Source organism: Corythoichthys intestinalis, chromosome 18 (genome assembly GCF_030265065.1).
Source record: "Corythoichthys intestinalis isolate RoL2023-P3 chromosome 18, ASM3026506v1, whole genome shotgun sequence".
In the NCBI taxonomy this organism is placed as follows: Eukaryota; Metazoa; Chordata; class Actinopteri; order Syngnathiformes; family Syngnathidae; genus Corythoichthys; species Corythoichthys intestinalis.
The window spans coordinates 43,632,179-43,654,544 of NC_080412.1; the positions used below are offsets into that span (position 1 = coordinate 43,632,179).

General features: G+C 39.9%; 2 protein-coding genes across 2 annotated transcripts in view; one reads left to right on the forward strand and one right to left on the reverse strand.

Annotated features, from left to right (window-relative positions):
- cchcr1 (coiled-coil alpha-helical rod protein 1) overlaps positions 1–22,366 on the forward strand; it is a 172,116-nt gene that overhangs the window by 55,318 nt on the left and 94,432 nt on the right. The window lies entirely within an intron of this gene.
- The window catches only part of nlgn3b (neuroligin 3b), a 41,143-nt gene continuing 37,718 nt past the window's right edge, over positions 18,942–22,366 (reverse strand). The window contains exon 7 of the mRNA XM_057821756.1: positions 18,942–20,462. Coding sequence (XP_057677739.1) covers positions 19,673–20,462 — 790 coding nt within the window. The 3' untranslated portion in view covers positions 18,942–19,672. The remainder of the gene's footprint in view (positions 20,463–22,366) is intronic.

A 22,366-nucleotide genomic window follows, 5' to 3' on the forward strand; every position in this document is an offset into this window, starting at 1 on the left:
CAGGTCACGCTTTTTTTTTTCAGCGTTAATTATTCATTTGATTCCACTCAGGTAAAGAACAGTGGCTTAAAATAAGTAGTTCAAGGTCACAAATTGGTATTTGTGAGGATTTGATGTGCTCTATCAAAATTGTGCAAATCTTATAGAAATGGAAAGTACTGAAACATTTTACTTGACATACTGTGTATCGAATTGAAGTGGACGTTTAAAGGTTTGCTGAAAATGTACATTTTGTAAGGCTTATCGACAACCTCTTTAATGTCAAGTGTTTGGGGAAATGTACAGTGTTATGAAAAAGTATCTGAACCTTTTGGAATTTCTCACATTTCTGCATAAAATCACCACCAAATGTGATCTTGCTCAAAATCACACAGATGAAAAAACAGTGTTTGCTTGAACTAAAACCACCCAAACATTTATAGGCTTTCATATTTTAATGAGGATAGCATGCACACAGCTAGAGAAAGAGGAAAAATAAGTAAGTGAACCCTTTGCCTAAGGAGAATTAAAGAAAAATGAAAACCAACTTTTACCAAACAATTTAAGTCAGGTGTGTGCCCAATCACTGATGAGAGGTTTAAAGCTGCCCTGCCTACTATAAAACACACACCTGGTAAGAAATGTCTTGATGTTTGATGCATTGTCTGATGTGCATCATGGCTCGGTCAAAAGAGCTGTCTGAAGACCTGCTATCAAAGATTGTTGATTTGTATAAAGCTGTGAAAGGATACAAAACCATCTCTAAAAGTCTGGTTGTGCATTATAGACATTCAGAGAAGTTGTCTACAAATAGAGAGAATTTGGCACTGTTGCTTCTCTGGCAAGGAATGGCCGTCCACCAAAGGTGACACCAAGAGGTCAGCGCAGAATACTCTGAGAAATAAAAAAGAACCCTAGAGTGTCTGCTTACAGAAACCACTGGCACAGTCCAGTATCTCTGTGCACACAGCAACTATATGGAAAACATTGAATGGTGTTCATGGGAGGACTCCACGGAGGAAGCCACTGCTGTCTAAAAAAAAACATTGCTTCTCATTTAATGTTCGCAAAAAGGCACTTGGAGACTCCACAGAAGTTTTGGCAAAATATTTTGTGGACTGATGAAACCAAAGTTGAATTGCTTGGGAATAACACAACGTCATGTGTGGAGGAAAAATGGAACACCTCAATGACATCAACACCTCATCCCCACCGTGAAGCATGGTGGAGGAAGCATCTTGATTTGGGGCTGTTTAGCTGCCTCAGGGCCTGGACAACTTTCAATCATTAATGGAAGAATGAATTCAAAAGATTTGTAAGAAAACCTGAGGATGTCTATCAGAGAGTCGAAGCTAAAAAAAGGATGGATGCTGCAACAAGACAATGATCCAAAACACAGAAGTAAATCAACTTCAGAATGGTTTCAGAAGAAGAAAATGCATGTTCTGGAGTGGCCAAGTCAAAGTATACGCTTTCGCCCCATCTTTTACCATTTTCAAACATTTTTGAAAAAGCTCCAGAGAGCCACTAGGGCAGCAGATGTGGCTCTAGAGCCGCGGGTTGCTGAGCCCCGGTCTACCATCATCAAATGGTGTTTTTAAAGTAAGCGTTCTTCTATTTGACTAACTGCCACAGCACATATTTTATATTTTATTTAATATTTTGTGCCCCCCCTTTGGCAGCAATAACTTCAACCAGATGCTTCCTGTAGCTGCAGATCAGTCTGGCACATCGATCAGGACTAATCTTGGCCCATTCTTCTCTACAAAATTGCTGTAGTTCACTCAGATTCCTGAGATGTCTGGCATGAATCGTTGTCTTTAGGTCATGCCACAGCATCTCAATGGGGTTCAAGTCTGGACTTTGACTTGGCCACTCCAGAATGTTTATTTTGTTCTTCTGAAACCATTCTGAAGTTGATTTACTTCTATGTTTTGGATCGTTGTCTTGTTGCAGCCTACATCGTTTTTTTTAGCTTTAACTGTCTGACAGACGGCCTCAGGTTTTCCCTGCAAAACATCCTGATAAACTTTTGAATTCATTCTTCCATTAATGATTGCAAGTTGTCCAGGCCCTGAGGCAGCAAAACAGCCCCAAATCATGATGCTCCCGCCACCATGCTTCATGGTGGGGATTAGGGTTTGATGTTGGTGAGCTGTTCCATTTTTCCTCCGCACGTGACGTTGTGTGTTACTCCCAAACAATTCAACTTTGGTTTCATCAGTCTACAAATATTTTGCCAAAACTTCTGTGGAATGTCCAAGTGCCATTTTGCAAACATAAATGAGCAACCATGTCTTTTTTAGACAGCAGTGGCTTCCTCTGTGATGGCCATAGTTTTACATATAGTTGATGTGTGCACAGAGATATTGGACTGTGCCAGTCATTTATGTAAGTCTTTAGCAGACACTCTAGGGTTATTTTTTACCTCTGAGTATTCTGCGCTGAATCTTGGCATCATCTTTGGTGGACGGCCACTCTTGGGAGAGAAGCAACAGTGCCAAACTCTCTCCATTTGTAGACAACTTCTCTGACTGTCCAGTGATAAACATCCAGACTTTTAGAGATGGTTTTGTATCCTTTCCCAGCTTTTTACAAATCAACAATCCTGGATCTCAGGTCTCCAGACCGCTCTTTTGACTGAGCCATGATGCACATCAGACAAAGCTTCTTCTCATCAAGATAATTCTTACCAGGTGTGTGTTTTATAGTGGGCAGCTTTAAACCACTCATCAGTGATTGGGCACACACCTGTCTTAAAATGTTTGGTAAAAAGTGGTTTCAATTGCTCTTTAAGTCTTCTTAGGCAGAGGGTTCACTTACTTATTTTCCCCCCTTCTGTCATTGTTTGCATGCTATCCTCATTAAAATCAGAAAACTTATAAATGTTTTGGTGGTTTTAGTTAAAGCGGAGTTTTTTCATCTGTGTGATTTTGACAAAGATCAGATCACATTTTATGGTTTTTATGCAGAAATGTGAGAAATTCCAAAAGGTTCAGACACTTTTTCATACCACTGTTTTAGATCCCTGGTTTTACTTTTTAAAAGCAGAACCTGTTTTTTCATCTGTGTGATTTTGACAAAGATCTGATCACATTTGATGGGGATTTTATGCAGAAATGTGAGACATTCCAAAAAGTTCAGACAGTTTTTCATACCACTGTATTAGATCCCTGGTTTTACTTTTTTAAAGCAGAACCTGTTTTTTCATCTGTGTGATTTTGACAAAGATCAGATCACATTTGATGGTGATTTTATGCAGAAATGTGAGACATTCCAAAAAGTTCAGATAATTTTTCATACCACTGTATTAGATCCCCGGTTTTCCTTTTTAGTCTTTGTCAAATTATTGTTCATGTCACGTCCTTCGGTGCACTGGTGTGTTGTCCCTTCCTATGATATGTTTGCACTACAGTGTTGTTGTAATGAAGTAGTTTTAAGCTACACAATAATAAAGATAAGAAGGGAAGCTGTTGATTTTCCTCTACATCGTAATTAACTTTTAGAGCAATGAAGAGAGATAAGAGGTGCGCAAGGTAATAGGTAGCAAAACAAATGGAAATGCCAGTGATGGACATTGATGAAGTTGTCTAACAAGGGTGACATTGACAGTCAGGTCCAGCTGCTGCCCGCTTTCCCTCCCTCCCCGCTTTGACCCAATTGATGTCAAAGCCGGGTTTGGTACAAAGAGACCAGTGTGGAAGTGGACACAACACTGTGCTATGCTCCCGTTTTTTTTTTTTTTGAAGGAGCCCCTTATCTAATTTTTCCATTCCTTTTCGAGCACATCGCTGAAATCTCTTCCCCTATTTCCAACTTGATTCTATTCATACCATATCATTGGTAAAAGGAAGACTTTGTCAGCTAGAGCTCATCATCAAGTGCCACATTTCAGCACTCGGTAGCGTTTTATCACGCCATCATCAACAAAATTGATAGTTTGTATTGTCTGGATTGAGTTTACGGTCTGTTGCCTCTTGCGTGAAAAAGCAATATCGAGTAATTAGCGCCTGAGAAGGATTAAGGTCATCAGCGTTTTGAGCCAGAGGGAGACGAGTGCGGGAGGAACGACACCTTTGAAAACTTGAAAAGATCATGAGGGACGGGCCGAGAGAGATGAGAGGTGTTAATTAACCTAAAGGAGTGGATGCAAAAAAAAAAGGACAAAGTCTTTAGGGACATGTGGCTCTGATATTCTTGTTGACAATCAAAAAAAGAGATTAAGGCGGCTTCTACAGAAGCTCGCTGGAGAGATGGAGAGAGTCCCTTATGTAAGTGTATATTCAAATGAGAGCGGGTGGGCAGATTGTGAACAGCTCATATTATAAATGATCATAACACTTAATGTGTCTGCCTTGAAGTCGTTAATCAGTGCAGAAATGGACTTTGAACCAAGGCATTTGTCTCTGAGCTATCATCTAGATCAGGGGTGGCAAATGTACAGTCCGCGGGCCGGAAGCAAGGGTCCAATCTGGTCCCCAGCGTTGTTTTCATGATGGTAACGAGCTAAATACGTGTTTTGGGAAACTAAAACATATCGAAATGAACGCCAGTTTTTGTCTGACGAGACGAAAATGCGCAATAGTTTCTGTCACATGTTCACAATGTGTGACATTTTAATATGCAGTTAACCTGCATCATAGCAGTGTCTGTTTGTTTCACTAATGTGACATGCTGGGCCCCACCCCCCAACTCACCAGTGTGTCGTCTCCAGTCTCCATGAAGTTGCTTTAGCCGCTAAAGTGCATACGACACGATAAAAAAATTCTTAAATAGCATTATTATGTGAATTAGAATCATATTTTGAGACGATTCGACTATATAAAATAAATTGTGAAAGCACAGATAACTAGAAATTAGTCTTTTAATCTGCTGTTTAGCCAAGCCCACCATTATAGGGGTCTAGCGTCCCCAACAGGAGGATGACATCGGCAGGAGAATGGTTTCATCTCACTTCAGCCCATTGAGGGGGAATTATTCATAATAGTGCTGCAACGGTTAATCGATTAACTCGAGTATTCGCTGAGAAAAAAATATTCAAATTAAATTTTGTTGCTTCGAGTATTCGTTTAATTAAAGTGGCATTGTAATGGTTTATTTTATATAGTGCCCTCCATAATTGTGTTTTTTAGCTTCCAATATTTTTTTTTAATTGAAATAATATGGGACCTTAATGGAAAAAAAAGAGAAAAATCCAACCTTCAATACAAGTGCATTCATTCAGTGGGGAAAAAATCCCACATAAAGAAAAAAATTATTTGACATCAAATAATGTGTGTCAGAATTATTAGCACCCGTGGTGTTAATACTTTGTACAACCCCGTTTTACCAACAAAACAAGGTCTGGGGACTGAGATGGCCATGGGAGGAGCTTGATTTTGTGTCTGGTGAACCATTTCTGTGTAGATTTGGCCATATTTTTAGGGTCATTGTCCTGCTGAAAGACCCAGTGACGACCCATCTTCAGCTTTCGGGCAGAGGGCAACAGATTTTGATTTAAAATGTCCTGGTATTTCAAAGCATTCATAATGCCATGCACCCGAACAAGGTTCCCAGGGCCTTTGGAAGCGAAACAGCCCCACAGCATCACTGACCCACCCCCATACTTCACAGTGGGTATGAGGTGCTTTTCAGCATGCGCATCTTTCGTGGCACGCCAGATCCACTTAGAGTGTTTGTTGCCAAAAAGCTCAATCTTGGTCTCACACACCTGGGACCATGTGTATTTTTGTGTGTTCGCTTCCAAAGGCCCTGGGAACCTTGTTTTGTCCGTTTGTCCCTTATAGGAAATGAATGTGTACGAAGGAGATGTTTACAGAGCTAAACCTACCAATTCTCTCCGAAAATGAGGTGCCTGGTGCCAAATTGACTGGCAAAGATGTGGAAGAACATAAAAATGTTCAGTTAAAGAGATGGCTTGAGTCTCGAAGGCTGAAAAAGACGAAAAAAACGAGCCGATCTAAGCATAGCTTTAGCTTTTTTATCGACGCGACTGACAATGACATTCTCTTGTTTCAACAAGCTATCCTTTACCATCAGCCCTGTCTGTCTTATATATCCTCTGGTTGTCCTACGTCTCTTACCGTTCTTGGGGGTAATTTAGTTAGCTTTGTGTAGCGATCGCAAATGCTACTCAGTGACAGCCAACGAACACTTTTAATTTTTTCTTTGATAACACATCTTAATCCTATAATTTATTTACACTTCCCCCTTACTAAAGTTGTTTTTTTTAATATATATAACATAAACGGTAACAGTGGCAGTCAGATACCATTGTAATTCTTTTCAGGTCATTCATTGTCAGACAGAAGCAGTACGGCACAACGTTACGCTAAAAAAAATAAGTTCAAAATATAAAAATGGCTTACCTCTTTGTCCTCTGAAAGACCATGCCAACCCAACATAATGTTTACTGCATATGAAACGTGAATGGATTCGCCGAGCTGGTGTTAAAGTCCGCGCAAGTTGATTCGGTCTTCACATTTTTTCCTCCCGAGTTTTTGGTTTTCGGAAACGTATGAAGAAAACATCCTCATGTGTCGTAATGTCTAGAGTCGTTTCTACAAGTTCCAAAAAAGCAAAGGCGTGATCGGCATGTTCGGTTTTGAAAGATTACCGGAGAAAAGTAGCACTAATTATGTTGGGTCTATGCGAGGGCGGGTCTATAATGTCCCACTTCGGCTTTACTTCCGCTTTACGATGCGACGTCACGGTCTAAAAATAGCCTGCGTGCGGTACGCCATTTTGAGGCACCTTGGGAGCAAGCAGCCAGGATCACATGGTATTTCAACATGCCAAAAAGACAGTTGCATTTAATGTCTTTTTTTCAAAAAGAAGGAAGATGGTTCAAAACGAGTCAGAAAGGCAACAACCGGGTACTGGGCAGGACTGGTGTTCGGCAACTCCTTCCTATGCGGCGAAACGTCTACACCAGTGATCTCCAAACTATTCCACATCGGGCCACCGTGGGTGCAGGATTTCACTCCAACAAAACAAGACCACACCTTTTCACCAATCTGGTGTTTTATAAGTGTAATCAGTTGATTGCAGTCAGGTGCTGCTTGTTTTAGAAAAAAACACATTGGTTAAAAGGTCTGTGCTTGATGGCTATGAACAAAAAACAGGACCCACGGCGGCCCTCGAAGACCGGTTTGGAGACCTCTGGTCTCCACAATGCTCAGTGCGTTTGCGCAAGTATCCGCACTCATGAGCACATCAGTTAAAATTGGTAAGAAGTCACTATTTTTGTTTTTATTGAGATTTTGATTACCTTTTCATTGCCTCAAAAATACTTTTTGCATGTATTTCCCTCTCATACTTTTAACCATTGTGCTTTTTGGTGGAAGCTTTAAAGCAGGTGGCCACATTAGTCACTTAGCGTATTGAAACCGTCCTTATTTGATATAACTACAGTGCCTTGCAAAAGTATTCAGCCCCCTTGAATCTTGCAACCTTTCGCCACATTTCAGGCTTCAAACATAAAGATATGAAATTTAATTTTTTTGTCAAGAATCAACAACAAGTGGGACACAATCGTGAAGTGGAACAACATTTATTGGATAATTTCAACTTTTTTAACAAATAAAAAACTGAAAAGTGGGGCGTGCAATATTATTCGGCCCCTTTACTTTCAGTGCAGCAAACTCACTCCAGAAGTTCAGTGAGGATCTCTGAATGATCCAATGTTGTCCTAAATGACCGATGGTGATAAATAGAATCCACCTGTGTGTAATCAAGTCTCCGTATAAATGCACCTGCTCTGTGATAGTCTCAGGGTTCTGTTTAAAGTGCAGAGAGCATTATGAAAACCAAGGAACACACCAGGCAGGTGCGAGATACTGTTGTGGAGAAGTTTAAAGCCGGATTTGGATACAAAAAGATTTCCCAAGCTTTAAACATCTCAAGGAGCACTGTGCAAGCCATCATATTGAAATGGAAGGAGCATCAGACCACTGCAAATCTACCAAGACCCGGCCTTCCTTCCAAACTTTCTTCTCAAACAAGGAGAAAACTGATCAGAGATGCAGCCAAGAGGCCCATGATCACTCTGGATGAACTGCAGAGATCTACAGCTGAGGTGGGAGAGTCTGTCCATAGGACAACAATCAGTCGTACACTGCACAAATCTGGCCTTTATGGAAGAGTGGCAAGAAGAAAGCCATTTCTCAAAGATATCCATAAAAAGTCTCGTTTAAAGTTTGCCACAAGCCACCTGGGAGACACACCAAACATGTGGAAGAAGGTGCTCTGGTCAGATGAAACCAAAATTGAACTTTTTAGCCACAATGCAAAACGATATGTTTGGCGTAAAAGCAACACAGCTCATCACCCTGAACACACCATCCCCACTGTCAAACATGGTGGTGGCAGCATCATGGTTTGGGCCTGCTTTTCTTCAGCAGGGACAGGGAAGATGGAGGCAGCCAAATACAGGAACATTCTGGACGAAAACCTGTTGGCATCTGCACAAGACCTGAGACTGGGACGGAGATTTATCTTCCAACAGGACAATGATCCAAAACATAAAGCCAAATCTACAATGGAATGGTTCAAAAATAAACGTATCCAGGTGTTAGAATGGCCAAGTCAAAGTCCAGACCTAAATCCAATCGAGAATCTGTGGAAAGAGCGGAAGACTGCTGTTCACAAACACTCTCCATCCAACCTCACTGAGCTCGAGCTGTTTTGCAAGGAAGAATGGGCAAGAATGTCAGTCTCTCGATTTGCAAAACTGATAGAAACATACCCCAAGCGACTTGCAGCTGTAATTGGAGCAAAAGGTGGCGCTACAAAGTATTAACGCAAGGGGGCCGAATAATATTGCACGCCCCACTTTTCAGTTTTTTATTTGTTAAAAAAGTCTAAATTATCCAATAAATTTTCTTCCACTTCACGATTGTGTCCCACTTGTTGTTGATTCTTGACAAAAAATTAAAATTTTATATCTTTATGTTTGAAGCCTGAAATGTGGCGAAAGGTTGCAAGGTTCAAGGGGGCCGAATACTTTTGCAAGGCACTGTACATTTAAGTATTTTCTTAAGTTGAGAGCGCACGGTAGTACTTTGAGTGTAAATTTGCCTCATGTAGGACGGTTCGCCAACTTTACCAGAACACCATGTGTAGCAGTAGGCTAGCGCCGCAGCAGCTAGCCAGGTTCACGGACAGCCAGCCAAGCCGGGGCAGGAGGCTGCTACCAAGGCAGCGGCTGGTCAGGTTCTGCATCACCCGGAGTGGGGGCCAGCTACAGCACCAGCAGTTTGCCAGGTGGACCACTAACAGCCGGAGAAACAGGCCAGTACCCTTATGGGAAATTCAGGTTTGGGCTGCACAATTTGTAAGGCGGTGGGAACTTTGGGGCCAGAGAAGACGGGGGGATAAAACTCGAAAAACTAATTGCTGACTGTGTACTGTAAGTTTCACCTGTAGTTATGTGGGCGATTGCCCATGCTGTGCAGAGTATAGGCTAAATAATTGTAAATTGTTGTCATAACATTTATACCATGGATATTATCCGAAATTGAGGTTTGTTAGTCCCACAGCATGGCAAGTGGGCATTTGCGTGTTGTTTTCAGCACCATTTTCTGCGTATGTTCCGGAACCTGTGCCCGTCTCGTCTACCCCGCGCTGTCAAATGTGCTTTTTGTTGCGGCACCTTATGATTTTCAAATTAAGCACTGGTTAACAGCTCCTCTTAAACTCTCGGACAACTTTTTTTTTAACATACAGTCCGTGGCCTCCAGGTGGGTATAATTAATTGAAAATAATGTATTGTTTTTTTACTGAGAGTGTATTTTCACCAAGTTAGCGTTGTCCATGTAGACTAGGGTGACCATATCTTGATTCCCAAAAACGAGGACACTTGACTTTCCAATATGTGAATTTAAAAATTAAGACTTTGCCGGTAAAATGTCGTCTATAAAAGTTGTAAAGCAATAAAACAGACAACAAAATTGAATGAAATGAACAAGAAACATATTTTTATAATGGGTCAAAATTATTTTTCAAACAGTTTATGTGACTAGCACCTTAGCCCAAAAAAAACAAAAAAACAAAAACACCTGAGGACAGAAGAGGCAAGATGGATACACGCAATTTTTTTTCAAACGTAAGCTTTCAAAAGTGACAACAACTACTGCGCGAGAACTAAGGATTGAAGATGTGGACCATGAAACCCCCCTGCCACAAAATTCAAACTCCGCCCATGCGTATCTGTATCCATATTGTACATGGTGTGTGATGAAATAGTTAAGCACCGGACACGGGGCTGTACATGTGTTTACACAGAGAGAGGCGGGCACTGTAATAATATTTGCAACTCGTCTTATCTCTGCCGCGGTAATCCGTGGTGAGAAAACAAAGGAGCAGCCATGAAACAAACAGGCAAGCCATTTGGAGGACGCACGCACAAACACATCGGATGTGTCAGAAGTGAATTCGGAGGCACTGACCTCCCGTGCTGGAGTGTTTGTTTTTCCGCTTGAAGAAACAACTGAATGATTTAGCCATGTTTATTTATCCACTCTGTATAGTCATTTGATGCTAACAAGTGGGGGAAGGTCACAAGAGGGAGCGGAAGATTAGGATAAAGCAGCACTTGTAATATAAACTATAGTAACACAGCGGGAATAAAATGTCTTTCGGGTAGTTTGGCAATTCTCGATAGATTTCTTTCAGGAATTAGAAATAAGAGTTCTGATACCGATGTACGTGGTCGTGGATTTAACATATTACAGGTAGTCCTCGAGTTCCCTTCCTATGCTCTATCTCTATCTCTATCCAAAAACATGTATTATACGTAGGGGTGTAACGGTACACAAAAATCTCGGTTCGGTACGTACCTCGGTTTTGAGGTCACGGTTCGGTTCATTTTCGGTACAGTAAGAAAACAAAATGCAAAATATAAATGTGCTAGTTGTTTATTACACTTGTGCTTTCAACAATAGGAACATTAGCCTATACAAAGCTAGAATTCGGGTATTCAAAGATAATAATCCAACAACAATTTGCCTTTCAGACCCCGCGTATTGGTCAGCTTTCTTTCTGAAAGAAAGAAGAAAAAAGAAGTCCTGTGCTAAAGAGAAAAGCAGTCCCAATGACAAAGATATTAACATGTATTTTACAAATGAAATGCCTCAATGAAACATTTTTTTTTCTTATGAACGGTTTTCAAAAGCTTTATTGGTGGATTTTCTCAAGTTAAAGCGCCACACAGAAATTAATAAATTTAATTGTGTAAGCAGGATCTGTGTATTATTCTTATTATTTGATTACTGGTGTTTTAGCTCATTTCAATTTATTTTATTGAAATGGGCTATTATTCTATTATGTGTTTATATTTTACAAATGTGATGTAGTATTCATTTATATTGTATATTTTATGTTGTATAACTTTAGTTCCTATGTGAATATTAGTTCCTACTTGTTTTGTTGTGGTAGGAGGGTTTTGTATTGAACGTGGGGCTGTGTTGGCTATTATTATAGCAGAGAAGACAGCAGTTAATCAACAAAGACAAGTCAACTGTGCCCCGATCTACCACTCAAGAGATCTGATGGACTCAAAAAGTTGGTTACAATTGCATATTAGTTTGAAAATCGACCGGATCCACCGTATTTTTACATGAGTGACTTCTGGTCTGCCCGATCCTTGCCACCAGTAGTAGTATTGACGCAAAGGGCCGCGTCTCGCGTCAAATAATAAACTCTGCCGTTCTTTTCGCGTCCGTCGCGTTGAGCCGCTTCTGGGACGCATCGAACACGCAGCCGCACTGCGACTGGTGTGCATTGGCTGATTGACTCTAACGCCCGCGTCTCACTGCGTTCTCGCAGCGGCCACGTTGTCGCGCCGTTGACGTTTCTGGGTTATACTGTCCTACCTTGGTGGTCCTCATTATAGTAGAGAAGACGGAGTAAATATAATCTAAACAAGGAAACTGTAACCCGAGCGACTCACAGCCTTGAAAAGTAAGGGTTATATTACTTCAGAAACTCGTTCATTACGCGTCCGTTCCGAACCGAGCACCACGTACCGAAACGGTTCAATACTTTTACATGTACCGTTACACCCTTAATTATACGTCATTGTACTGTCCTCGCTAAGACGTTGGAGCTACATTCTAGCTAGACATCTAGCTAGATTCTAGCTAGAAGCCCTCTACCTTTTCTCTCTCTCTCTCACTAGGCTGCGCGACTTCTTTGTGGGAGCTTAGCTCATGACGCTGAAAAGATAACGAGCTAAAAATGTAGTCTGAGACTAAGACATAAGGATACAAATGCCAGTCTTCGTCTGACGACACGAGAACTAGGCGAAAATGTGCCATAGTTTCCATGAAATGTTCACTCTGTGTAACATTTTACACACACGGTAAGATTTGTTTTCTTATCTTTGCAAGAGAGAATATCCAATGTTGCTTTAGCCTTTAAAGGTCTGTGCTGAGTGATCATCACACACTAAATGTAACTCATAGCTTGAGTATAGCATTCAGGTTTACGTTAGCATTAGGCTAATGCTAACGGCGAGCATCCTCTAAACTCTCGGACAACTTTTTTTTTTACATACAGTTTGTGGCTTATACACACTTCACGTTTATTGGTTCAGGTGATACAACGTTCGGTTCAAACCTTTGTTTTCAAAAACTACTAAAACATTTTGAAGTGCAATTTCCTTTACTAAAAAAAAAAAAAAGAAATGATAGTTTAAGAGGACGCTCGCCATTCGCAAAATGCAATGCTAACGCTACGAGTTATATTTAGTGTGATCATCACTCAGCACAGACCTTTGAAGGTGAAAGCAACATTGTATATTTTTTCTGGCTTAAATCCCAGTGTTAGCATAAAATTAACTGTCTGAACTTGCTAACCCAAAAAACTACTGCGGTCCACAAGACAAGCTAGCCATCCCTCATTCGGGTCATTGTTTGCATTATGTGCATTACGGCAATGCAATAATGGGTCCACTTGCATTACCGTAATGCACATAATGCAAACAATGACCCAAATGAGGGACGGTTAGCTTGACTTTGTTGTTCCTTGTGGACCGCAGCTGTTTTGCGGGTTAGCAAGTTCACACAGTTTAATTCTATGCTAACTCTGAGATTTAAACCAGAAAGAATATACAATGTTGCTTTAGCCTTCACTGGTCTGTGCTCAGTGATGATTACACTAAATGTAACTCTTGGCATTAGCATTGCATTTTGGGAACGGCGAGCGTCCTCTTAAACTCTTGGACAACATTTTTTTTTACATACAGCTCCAGGTCCAGGTGGGTATAATTAATTGAAATTAATGTCCTTTTTTTCCTGCTTAGTTTCTATTATCAATCAGTTGGTGTTGTCCTTGTAGACGCTACAATATGTGCTCGTCTGTCAATGTTCATTCAAAATTGTTGGAAATTTTGGAGTCTTTTTTAAATTTGTTATATTTTACTGACGAAAATATTTTCAGTAAACGTCGACTATAACTTGACAAATTTAGTCTTGATTCTTTGTCAACAAAAACTTGACGAAGATATGACTTAGACTAATAAGTGTTATTGTCCAAAAGACTAAAACAATATTGAAAAGGGCTGTCAAAACAACACTAACGGGTGGAACTGGGCATTCGGCTAATTTAGAGAGTTGCACAAAGACAAAGGCTTCTTCACAAAACAGATAGTTAAGCAAGTGACACATTATGTGTTACCTCTGCGTAGGGGCTGCAGGTGGAGGCGAGGAGAGGGCATTGATGGAAGTTAACTGTACTGTGCCGCTCCTGCTGCAAGTAATGTGGCGTCTTCATGTCCGTGTTGCACGTTTACGTTGTCAAATGATGGGCAGTTGGTCACACAGGACGCCGTGTGTTTCCGTGTTTGGAGGACAGAGGGCGCTCTCACAGTGATCATGGCTTGGAGGGCACATGCATTACTAGCATAATAATGATCATGACTCAGTAACATTGATAAGGGCACTTTCTCGGTTAAGAAGGCAAGGGCCAGTGCTTGAGCACCACCTGGTTTCTATGTGTGCACGCCAGTGAGGAAATCCATATTTCTCGACAAGATTCATCTTTAGTTGGAAAAATTGTTTAATAGGTTAAACCACATTATGACTGCTTGAAAGAACTAAAATCCAAAAGTCCATCAGAGAAACAGAGAACCTAGCGTAGATGTTAGTATATCCGACCCGCTTCGAAAAGAATCGACCTGTAGCTTTCATCAAACTACAATTAAAATGCCAATAACCCATTTGTTATAGATACAATTTCCGTATTTTCCGCACTATAAGACGCAACTAAAAGCCTTCAATTTTCTCGAAAGCTGACAGTGCTCCTTATAATGCGATGCGCCCTATATATTGGTTAATCATGGCATTTTCATTTAGCGCAGCTCCATCTAGTGGATGCATAACGCAACCCCAACCACTACTACTGCTGCTACTTACTACTTTGCCTTATAATGCGGTGCGCTCTATACAGGTAGTGCCCGGGTTACGACGTACCCGATTGTACAACGCCGTGTTTTGTCCGGCATTTTTCTTTAGTCCCACAAAAGGTACCTAATTGTACCTCACAGTATCTTATTTTTTACTTTACTTTTATTAACATGACATGTTCTGCCTCACTAAATGTGAAGTTGTTTAGCTTGACAAACAAAGCAATTGTGCTATTTGACGGGTTTTACTTCCTTCACTTTTGACAATTTGTAGAGCTGTAACACATATGTACACGTCCGTTCAAAACAACACGGATTTTAACAATAAAACTAAAAACGATTGGTGTTCAAACGTCCATCTAGTGTGATGAATATGTAAATTTAGTAGGTTAAATTAGCCTAATTTGCATCACAAAAGTTCGCTAGCTTAAATGCTATGAATTCTAACGTATTTACAATTCTTATAGCAAATCGCTCACACCTAACTCCACAAACTGTAGCTGTAAACTTAATTACAAATGTATACACAAACGTATATTAGCTGAAACAACTTACAGCCTTATCTGGAACGACAGTTCAGCCAGACCCAAAGCTGCCACTAGAGGGCAGTGTATCCCCCCGTTAAACAAAATACAATACTTTTGGACTTTTTGGATCGTTATTGCTCGTTATTGGTATTATCGTCATGCGGAAATTCAGGTTGCGTTGCTAGCGTAAGAACGGAACTCGTTCGTAACTAGGGGACTACCTGTACATGAAAACAGTTTTAAAATAGGCCGTTCATTGAAGGTGCGCCTTATAGTGCTGAAAATACAACAAGGAATTACAAGTATCTTTTTAAAGAGTTTAGAATATTAATAAAGAAAGAGCAATAAAATGTTAATCTGTACAAACAAGCAAAGCCAAAAGAAGAGTTTGTTAAAGTACCAAAACACATTTCAAGCCTAACGTTTTCTCTAGTAAAGCAGAGGTTATACTTGTACAATGCGTAAACTCATCGGCCGCCGTTGACGGCGATTAACGTCCAATCCATTTGAATTGTCAGCGATCGTTCGCCATTAATGGCAACCGACGAATTAAAGGGAACCTCGGACTTGAAGACTTGTAGGCTCTATTAAGCCACAATTGTTCTCTTTCACTGAAATATGTTATTAGAAAATCATATATTATTGCTATTGATTTGAAAATCTATTATGTTGGGTACATGATTTGACCTACGGAGGGTGCCATGTTTTCCGCGTGCAATTCACACTGGGGGTGATGATGCGTTTGGGTTGGACTGGGAGAATAGCTGAGCTAGCTTGCAAGCGAAGCTAGTATGACGACATTATTTTGTCACATTCTGCTGCTGTTACAGAGCTGAGGGATGAGTTACCAACGCCGTACCTGCATTCAATTCCAGCCATCAGCAGTGTCTTCAAACCGATCCTAGGCGATTTGCCGAGATATTAACTTGCTGCCAATTGACAGTTTGCATATCTCTTCGTTGCTAGTTGCATAATTGCCTTTTTTTCCCCCCGTTTGTCTGCCTTTCACAGCTGTTTTTCCTGTTTTTTTTATTTTAATAATTGATTCCTACCTACTGTCATGGACCCTTTTTTATGTCTGCCTTTTGGCGATCGCGTATTTTTGTATGTGTGTGCAATTAACCCTTTTACGCAATCCCTATGCTGTCTGAAGTGAACTGTGTTTAATCTAACTCCGATTCAGTTTTTTCAGTTTCAGTTCAGTTTTTACCCCTCGACGGACAACATATGTGGGTTGCGATTGCATTATAATGAAAATCCTGACTCAGACATCCCGCGAAGTATAGTCCCGTGGTCTACGCACTCATCTGCGGCACGGGAAACGTGGGTTCCAATCCCGCTGGAGACCTTCATTTAATTGCTGCTCGTTTTGTGACATATTGACATGCTGTCCTGCTCATCACTTTTCCGCTCGGGTTCAATTGGAGGGGCAGAACCAACGACATGTTTATGTAGCTAACAAGTGACACTGTGGAAGTACGGCAGCGCTGCCCGGTGACGTCACCGCTCAGAGAGTATTGCGTCGTCAACAACAATGGCGACCGACTAGTTAAACTAATTTTTCAAATTTTATAAAAACGAAAACATAGACTTCATTTTCAGTTGACGAGAAAGTTAGCTATCACTGCGATAAACTGAAACACGCTGTGATGCAACGCCGGATTTAGGTGGAAACATGACGAAAGTTTTCGTGCATACAAGCAGGCAGGAGTTTCTTGAGAGTGATTTGGTCGAGGATTCAAGGTAATTATTATATAAAATAGCATCATACATGCACGTTAAAACGTGAAAAAAATGAATGGAAAAAATTAGCAAAACTTTCGCTTGAAAAATTTACGTAAAATGAACCATAACTGCCCATTTTCTCGTTTTTAACCAAGAGTCTAGACTCTTTTATGTTCATGTTAGGGCTGTCAAAATGATCGCGTTAACGGGCGGTAATTAATTTTTAAAATAATCACGTTAAAATATTTGACGCAATTAACGCACATGCTCCGCTCAAACAGATTAAAATGACAGCACAGTGTCATGTCCACTTGTTACTTGTGTTTTTTGTCTCCCTCTGCTGGCGCTTTGGTGCGACTGATTTTATGGGTTTAAGCACCATGAGCTTTGTGTAATTATTGACATCAACAATGGCAAGATACTAGTTTATTTTTTGATTGAAAATTTTACAAATTTTATGAAAACGAAAACATTAAGAGGGATTTTAATATAAAATTTCTATAACTTGTACTAACATTTATCTTTTAAGAGCTACAAGTCTTTCTAGCCATGGAACGCTTTAACGATGCTAATGTTAATGCCATCTTGCTGATTTATTGTTATAATAAACAAATACAATACTTATGTACAGTATGTTGAATGTATATATCCGTTTTGTGTCTTATCTGTCCATTCCAACAATAATTTACAGAAAAATATGGCATATTTTATAGATGGTTTGAATTGCGATTAATTACAATTAATTAATTTTTAAGCTGTGATTGACTCGATTAGAAATTGTAATCGTTTGACAGCCCTAGTTCATGTCTATAGAAATTCTGGGATTTACGCATTTATTTACAAGAATTTTCAACTTAAAAAGCTCTTTGTTTTGTGATAGCTGCCATGCTGGATTTTTGGATCCATACACAATAGCGTAACTTTACATTCAAATAATCAGGTCATTTTCAGCCAAGGGCCCGTTTTTGGCAAAAAAACCCCCTAGTAATTTAGGCATTTCTGCGTCCAACCAAAAATAATCAGCTTTTATGTGTTTTTTTTAAATGTAACATTTAACAACGAGGGCCAGATAGCCCGCAATAGTGACCTTGGAATTTAACCTCAATAAGTTGTAATTGTATGTAGAAAAAAATGTGAAATTTGCTTTTGTTTAGTATAATTAAGATGATTCTGCATGCTTTCCTCAAGTATTAAGTTTCTGATGTGAAAATTTGGTGATTTATTAGCTGTTAAAAACTCAACAGTCAAAATTGCACTTGAAAAAAAAAAGTAAGTCGCTATTTCAGGCAAAACCTTAAATGATATGTTAAATATTGCTATTGATCCTGAAAATGTAGGTGATTATCTCTGCATTTGGTAATTTTTGTGCATCTAGCGTAAAATCTGAGAATTTTATAGCCATTTTAGGTTTTGTTAAAGAATGATTAATCAGGCTTTTATTAGGGAACGACTTTGAATTTTTGGTAACACTTTACAATAAGGGTCCCTTAATTAACATTAGTTAATGCATTTTTAGACAAAAACTAATCTTTAAGTAACATTACAATAATTAATATAATTGCTTAGCTAACATTTATTAATATATTAATTAACATGAGTTAATGCATTAGCTAATTAATGCATTAGTTAATGCATAATCAGACAGTAACTAGTTTGGTAAAATTAAAAAAATATATAGGCCTATAAAGGGTTAGGGTTTAGGGTTTGTTAACTTAACCATTTATAATTTCTTAGTTAAGTGATACACTTTACAATAAGGGTCCAAAAAGCATTCAGTAATGGTTAATAAAGGTTAAGAGGGGGGAACTTAAGCATTTATAATTTCTTAGTTAAGGGATACGTGTGCTACACTTTACAATAAGGGTCCAAAAAACATTCAGTAATGGTAACCAAGAAATTATAAATGCTAAGTTAACAAACCCTAACCCTATATAGGCCTATATATTTTTTTAATTTTACCAAACCATTAGTTACTGCCTGGTTATGCATTAACTAATGCATTAATTAGCTAATGCATTAACTCATGTTAATTAATATATTAATAAATGTTAGCTAAGCAATTATATTAATTATTGTAATGTTACTTAAAGATTAGTTTTTGTATAAAAATGCATTAACTAATGTTAATTAAGGGACCCTTACTGTAAAGTGTTACCGAATTTTTTGATGTCACTGCTCATGGAGACTCATATATGCCTAAGGTAGGTAGGTGCCTGTTTTGGTTTTAGGTCGGTAGCAGGTTTGATTTTGAAAGTATTTGAAGTTTTTGAAAATAGGCCCCCCTACGGATCGGCCCCACGCCCCCGTGTCATGTCAATATATTATGAAGTGGACAAAAATTTTAAAGGGCTGCTAAAAACAACACTGATTATAACTCATACTAACATTTATCTTAACTACAAGTCTTTCTGTCTGTAGTTCCCTTAAAGAAAACTTGAAAGGAAAAAATTAGCGAGGATACTCAAATATACTAGAATAAATTACACATCACTACAATTGCAAATGCAAAACATTGTTTTTGATAAGAATACCTAATTTACAATGTTTTTTTTTTCGTAACCGCGACACCTTATGTACAGTTCATACAGTAGCAAGGTGCATTTGCATGAGTACGGTTTCAATTGAATTCCATGAAGCTATTTGAAAAGAACTGCGGTAAAAATACATTTTCATAAGAAGCAATGGGAAACATGTATAAAATGTCCATAATAGCAACACTCCAACATCTCATCTCCACCTGCGACCATCTTTCCGACGTTCCAGCAGATCAAAATAGATAATAAGAAAGAGAGCAACCCCATACAAATCCAACTGTAGAAACATAATTATTAGTTTTTCCAAGTAAAAGTTCCAAAACGCCGTGATGTCGAATGAGATTTTTTTTCTCGACTACTTTGGAGGAACATGAGTATGAAAATGACCGCTCAGGCAGCTTGCTCGGAAAGGAAACCCCAAAATTTACAAACCTATTGTTATCTAAACACCCTAAATACAGCTTTACATGTATGTGTTTTTTTGTGTCTGCTCTGTGGACAAGTTATACCCGCGTGGTAGAGTGGGTGCTGGGCAAGCCCGCCGAGCTGTAGCCAGCCGGGAAGGTGCTGTAGGGACTCATGTTGGAGAGACCCATCAGCGAGTTGGGGATCATGGTGATATTGTTGGGCGTCATCAGCGGGATGTCGTCGGGAGAGCGGCGCTGGCTCAGGTTGTAGTCCAGGGTGGGTGACACGTGAATAGGATTGTGGAGGGCCTCGCATTGGTTCCTGGACAGGGTCTCATCCACGGTGGCGGCGTGGCTGACGTTGTTGCCCTTGCTGTCGCGTTGAGGGCTGGGCTGCTGCGACGTTTCCTGCCGGCTGCGTTTGTCTTTCCGGTAGTAGAGCGCGGCGAAGGCCAGCACGTTGAGGAAGAGCAGAGACGCCCCCACGGCGATGGTCACGCTGAGCTCTGTGGAGTAATCTCTAGGGTTGGGCATGATCAGAGGACCCATCTCCCTTCCGCTTTCGTCGCCGTTCAGGCCCGTGGACACGGGAGGGCGGCCGGTGCCTCCGGATCGCTTGCCGGCGGACTGGGTGGGGTCCAGCGGCGAGGCCTTGGTGGTGGTGGAAGTGTAATGGAACATGTCGTGGAGGTTGTAGAGATGAGGGACCAGGTGCTTCCAGAAGGCCACTTTGGTGGCGCGGTAGTGATCGCGGATGCGAGGTTTGAGGCCGATGTGCAAGTATAGCTGGTCGTAGGGGTCGTACTTGGACCAGGCTACTTCCTCAAAGCGGTTGGCTTTGGTGTGGATGAACTTGGTGTCCTGGGGTACTGGTTTGTTGGGATCCCTAAGGAAAGAACATTGACATGAAGTCAATTTAATGTACACAGATATGATGTCAAGATCGAGTGTCCCCTCAGTAAATGGAATGCTAGGTCAGGTAGGATATAATATTTTTAGGGGTGTCAAACGATTAAATTTTTTAATCGAGTTAATTACAGCTTAAAAATTAATTAATCGCAATTAATCGCAATTCAAACCATATATAAAATATGCCATATTTTTCTGTAAATTATTGTTGGAATGGAAAGAAGAAGACACAAGATGGATATATACATTCAACATACGGTACATAAGTACTGTATTTGTTTATTATAACAATAAATCAACAAGATGGCATTACCAGCATTAACATTCTGTTAAAGCGATCCATGGATAGAAAGACTTGTAGTTCTTAAAAGATAAATGTTAGTACAAGTTATAGAAATTGTATATTAAAACCCCTCTTAATGTTTTCGTTTTAATAAAATTTGTAAAATTTTCACTCAAAAAATAAACTAGTTGCCCGCCATTGCTGATGTCAATAATTACTTACACAATGCTCATGGGTGCTGAAGCCTATAAAATCAGTCTCACCCAAGTGCCAGCAGAGGGCAGCAAAACTCCAAAAAACACAACAAGTACACATTTCACTGTGCTCTCATTTTAATCTGTTTGAGCGGGGCATTTGTGCGTTAATTGCATAAAATATTTTAACGTGATTAATTTAAAAAATTAATTACCGCCCGTTAACGCGATAATTTTGACAGCCCTAAATATTTTTGACTATTAATTTTTTACCCGTCTTGTTCCACTGCTTAGACACCGAGAAAAGGAATCTGAATGTCCTTATCCTTATGGTCTTTTGGTTTTAATGTACATTGGTATGAAAAAGTTTCTGAACATTTTGGAATTTCTCAGATTTTTGCATAGAATCACCATCAAATGTGATCTGATCTTTGTCAAAACCACACAGATGAAAAAACAGTGTCTGCTTTAACTAAAACTACCCAAACATTTATAGGTTTTCATATTTTAATGAGGATAGCATGCAAACAATGACAGAAGGGGGAAAAATAGGTAAGTGAACCCTCTGCCCAGGGAGACTTAAAGAGCAATTGAAACCATTTTTTATTAAAACAATTTATGTCAGGTGTGTGCCCAATCACTGATAAGTGGTTTAAAGCTGCCCTGCCCTCTATAAAACTCACACCTGGTAAGAAGGTGAGAAGCATTGTCTGATGTGCATCATGGCTCAGTCAAAAGAGCTGTCTGAAGACCTGCGATCAAGGATTGTTGATTTGTATAAAGCTGGGAAAGGATACAAAACCATCTCTAAAAGTCTGGATGTTCATCCATCAACAATCAGAGAAGTTGTCTACAAATGGGAAAGGATACAAAACCATCTCTAAAAGTCTGGATGTTCATCCATCAACAATCAGAGAAGTTGTCTACAAATGGAGAGGGTTTGGAACTGTTGCTTCTCTCCCAAGGAGTGGCCGTCCACCAAAGATGACGCCAAGAGTTCAGCGCAGAATACTCAGAGAGGTTAAAAAGAACCCTAGAGTGTCTGCTAAAGACTGACAGAAATCATTGATACAGTTTAATATCTCTGTGCACACATCAATTATATGTAAAACTATGGCCAAGAATGGTGTTCATGGGAGGACTCCACGCAACAAGCCACTGCTTTCTAAAAAAAAAACATTGTTGCTCGTTTAATGTTCGAAGAAAGGCACTTGGACACTCCGCAGAAGGTTTGGCAAAATATTTTGTGGACTGATGAAACCAAAGTTGAATTTTTTGGGAGTAACACACATAGTTATGTGTGGAGGAAAAATGGAACAGCTCACCAACATCAACACCTCATCCCCACCATGAAGCATGGTGGAGGGAGCATCATGATTTGGGGCTGATTTGCTCCTTCAGGGC